General features: G+C 35.4%; 1 protein-coding gene across 1 annotated transcript in view; it reads right to left on the reverse strand.

Annotated features, from left to right (window-relative positions):
- LOC119580550 (neurotrimin-like) overlaps positions 1-5,000 on the reverse strand; it is a gene marked incomplete at its 5' end in the record, with an annotated part of 74,261 nt that overhangs the window by 51,528 nt on the left and 17,733 nt on the right. Inside the window, one exon of the mRNA XM_037928666.1 lies at positions 2,043-2,201. Coding sequence (XP_037784594.1) covers positions 2,043-2,201 — 159 coding nt within the window. The remainder of the gene's footprint in view (positions 1-2,042; positions 2,202-5,000) is intronic.

Consider the following 5,000-nt stretch of genomic DNA (forward strand, 5'->3'; position numbering starts at 1 on the left):
TTTATATTATATATAAATATATTTATACTATTATTATATATATATATATACATATATATATAAATATATATATATACAACACACACACACACACCACACCCAACGCACAAAAAGACACACCACACACACACACACCACACATACACACCCACACCCCACACACACACAAACACACACACACAACCCACACACACACCCCCACACACACAACACACACACACACCCCACCACCACAAAACACCACACCTATATATATATGTTTTTATAATATATATATATATTATATTTTATCTATATATTAAAATTATATTTTTTATTATATATCTATAATACACACACACCCAATAAAATATATATATATATATATTATTATACTTTTTTTTATATATATTTTTAGATATATATTTTATTATATATATATGTATATCATATAATTTTATAATTTTAATATATTATATATTATATATATATATAAAATTATAAAAATATATAAAAAAATTTTTTTTTATATATATTATTATATTTATATAATATAAAATAATATATATCTTTATATATTATTATATATATATAATTTTAAAATATATATATAATCTATTTATTAAAATTTTTATATATCTTATATATTTATTTTTATATGATATATTTTTTTTTTTTTTTTTTTTTTTAATTTTTTAATTATTTATTTATTTATATTATATATATCATATTAGAATGTGTGGTGTGGTGTAGAGAGAGAGAGGAGAGAGAGAGAGAGAGAGAGAGAGAGAGAGAGAGAGAGAGGAAGAGAGAGAGAAGAGAGAGAAGGAGAGAGAGAGAGAAAGGAGAAAAGAGGAGGAGAGAGGAGAGAGGAGAGAGAGAGGAGAGAAGAGAGAAGAGGAGCGAGAGAGGAGAGAGAGAGAGAGAGAGCGAGAGAGAGAGAGAGAAAAGGTCACACTCTGATTAAATGCTAACAAAACAAAATACCCCACCCGATCCCCGGCCAACGAGACCCATCTGGCGCCTGACTGAAGTTCGTAAGATCATGACTTTCCTTTGTACGAATATTTTTTTTTATATATATTTTTTTTCTTCTGGAGTTTTGTTTATTTGCCTGTCTGTCTGTGTTCATGGATATATTCTTTTATCGTTATTTGTCTGTTTGCAAAAAAAAATATTTGTTATTTTTTTGTGTCTGTCTGTCTGTTTGACTGACTGTCTATTTTTGTTTCTGCGTCTGATTGGTTCTTCATGTTTGTCTGCATATCTCTTTGTCTGTCTGTCTATAGATCTATGTGTCTCTGTACGTGTGTCTGTTGATATGACTGTCTTAGTAAGTTTATATGTTTCCCTCTGTATGTTTATGTCTGTGCAGAAGAAAACAACAATAAGACTTATTCTAATAAATATAAAGCAAACGAAAAACACCAATGAGAAATAAATATACACATAAATACCCTTGAACAAGACCATTTATGAACAGACAACAATAAAATTTATGAACAAATACAAATCAAGACCATTTATGAACAGACAAAAACAGTAAAATTTATGAACAATTACAAATTAAGACAAGACAAATTAATGAACAACACACACACAAAAACAATAACACACATGAACAAACACAAAAATCAAGACCGCTTTTGAACAAGACATACACAAAAACAAAAACAAAAATATATGAACAAACTCGCTCACCAAAACCCAAGGCCAATACCACTCTTGAACAAACAAACACATTCTCCACAAAGCTCATTCAAATGCACAAAGAAGAATAAATTCAATGACAGTAACATACACAAAACAAAACAAATAACACCCACGAACAAACACAACAAAGGGAAATCAAGAAGCAAAGACACTCACAGTTGATGCGATTGTTAAGACCGATCCTCCCATCAATGACACTAACAAACACAAAACGAAACAAAAACACAAAAGAACAAACCCCAAAGAAAACAAAAACACACCCAAAATCAAAACCACAAGAAAAAAAAAACAAAAAAAAAACACCCAAGAACAAACACAACAAAGAGAAACCAAGAGACAAGAACACTCACAGTTGATGCCGTTGTTGAGGTCGATCCTCCCGCCGTCCTCTCTCTTCCAGGAAATGACGGGCTTGGGAGACCCCTTGGCGCGGCAGACCAAGGTGACGTCGTGACCTTCCTTCACCGTGACTTCAGAGCTACTTTCTTCGTCGATGATGTCAGGAGGGACTGTGAGAGAAAGATTTTTTTTTAATGTTATTTCTCATTTTTATTTATTTATTTATCTCCAAGGTCTCGGTTCTATTTCATTTCCTCGCTTTATGATTTTTATTTTAATCGTGTAGACGAAGGGGGGCTTCAAAGAGTTCTTGGGATAAATCCTTAAGTAAAAACATATGGAACGATTTTGATTTCAATGCACCTGAGCATTCTTTTACCAACGTGCTAAAACGTTTTCAATCGTGAACTCTTAAATGCAGGCAATAACGCATCGCCGCCAGTTGGAAGTCAGGCACCATTCAAGCAACATGGAATCCACCATAATCGAGGCCAGGACAGACATTAAATTCATGGTGAGATTCGGTTGGGAGAAGAGGCAAATCATTGACGCTCTGGAACAAGTTTATGGTGACAAGGCCCCTAAAGAAATCAACAACCTACAAATGGATAAATCGGTTCAGAAGTGGAAGAAACGAAATTGAAGATGAACCCTGCAGTGGCCAGCCATCAACGTCAGTTTGTGAGGAAAACTTTGATGCTGTTCGTGACATGATTGAAAGGGATAGACGAATAACCACTGAATCAGTAGCAGACACTCAACATCTCTATGGGTTCTGCACACACATTTCTGGTGGAGAGTTTGAGGTTAAGCAAGCTTTCCGCTCGATGGGTCCCTAGGCTGTTGTGCCCAGATCAGCAGCAAACTAAGGCAGATCATTCAATGGAAATTTTGAACAAATGGGATGAGGACTCTGAAACATTTCTGCAGAGAATTATGACAGGGGTAAAACATTTCTCTACCAGTACGATCCCGAGGACAAATTTCAATGAAAACAGTGGCTGCCCGGGGGTGGAAGTGGACCAGTCAAAGCAAAATCTGAATGTTCAAGAGGAAAGGTCATGGCCACTGTCTTCTGGGACTTTAATGGTTGATTTCCTCGAGAGCAAGAAAACAATTACATCTACTTATTATGAATGAATTTTGAGAAAACTATGAATGCCTTTTAAGAAAACTGTCCCAAAAATCTCAGAAAAACACACTGAAAACTGCATCAACGTGTTCTCCTCCACCACGACAATGCACCCGCCCACGGAGCTGTTCTACGTGAATTTCGACGGGAAATCGTCCGACATCCACCTTACAGCCCCAATTTAGCCCCATCCGACTTCTTTTGTTTCCAAATTTTAAAAAAATAATTGAAATGTACAATTTTTCCATCGCTTGATAATGTAAAAAGAGCTGCTCTGACATGATTCTGATCACATGACCCTCAATTTTACTCAGACGGACTTAAAGGCTGGTAACAACGTTTGCAGATGTGTGTTGACCCTATTGGAACATATGTTGAAAAATAAGCATCATAACTGAAACTCTTTTTTCATACTGTCCTTTTTCCACGAAATTTTTTGAGCCCTCTCGTATGTGTGTGGGTGTGGTGTGGTGGGGGGGGGGTATGTATGTATACAATCTTTTTAATCATTAAGTAATACGTACATTGGGTGAGAGATAAGAAGTAGGCTGAAATATATAGACTCGATAGGTTGGTAAATAGATATACTTATAAATAGATAGATCGAGATAAGTAGGTAAATAGATAACAGATACATAGAGAGAGAGAGAGAGAGAATGATCGACCAACAGACAGGACACACAGATAAACATACTGATTGGGAGAGCAGTTTGGACAGAGCAACTGTCAGAAATAGCCAGTACGTATAAACAGTAATTAAAGGTACAGTGCACATTTATTCGGAAGCAAAGGCACAACAAAATTCAGCATTAAACGGGCATCGGTTATATGCCAATGGAAACTGAAATATAGACAATTAATCAACAACCATAACTAACATATTCGACTTAGTTATATAATGAATTACGTAATATGATTTCTTTCATCGGTCGATACACCTAATTCATGTTATACATTATTTTGATAACCCAAGTTCACATGCATCATATATCGAGCTACGGATTGCAAATGTTAAATTATATTCAGTGCTATACAATAAACATATTTTTGAAATCATGACGAGGGCAACATTGCTTAGGAACCTACGCAATCTCACTATAAAATTTCGTGTCTCTGTTGCAAGTGAAACTATTTACCTGAAAAAGGGGTTTAAAAACACCTGTTAGTAATCAGTAATCAAAAGGACAGCAATATCGAAAACAAAATAAAAAAAATATAAAGATAGTAATATTGATGATGATAACTGTAGTAATCATGGTAAAGAAAACAATAATGATAATGATAACAATATTGATGATAATAGCGATAATGGTAATGTGATAATGAAGTTGATGACAATAATGTTAACAGCAAGAGTGGTAATGGTAATGAATGATGATAATGAAAATAATTACGTTTACCTCCTACTCTTTCTCCTTTCCCCCATTCCTCCTCCTCCTCTTCCTACCCTCTCCCATTTTCCTCCTCTTCTTACTCTTCCTTCCTTCTCCAACTCCTCCTCTTCCTCTTCTACCCTCCCCTATTCTCTTCTTTCCTCCCCCTCCTCTTCCTGCTTTTTCCCACTCCCCTAATTTTTCTCCTCCGCCTCCTCATACTCTTCCTCTCTCCCTCCACCCCTCCTCCTCTTTTCCACCCTCCTCACTCCCATTCCTCTTCCTCTTTCTACTCTTTCTCTTTCTCCTCTTCCTCTTTCTCCTCTTCCTTTTTCTCCTCTTCCTCTTTCTCTTCTTCCTCTTTCTCCTATTCCTCTTCCTCTTTCTCCTCTTCCTCTTCCTCTTTCTCCTCTCCCTTTTCCTCTTTCTCATCATCCTCTTCCTTTCACCTTTTCCAGTTAATA

The sequence above is a fragment of the Penaeus monodon genome, chromosome 14 (assembly GCF_015228065.2).
Source record: "Penaeus monodon isolate SGIC_2016 chromosome 14, NSTDA_Pmon_1, whole genome shotgun sequence".
In the NCBI taxonomy this organism is placed as follows: Eukaryota; Metazoa; Arthropoda; class Malacostraca; order Decapoda; family Penaeidae; genus Penaeus; species Penaeus monodon.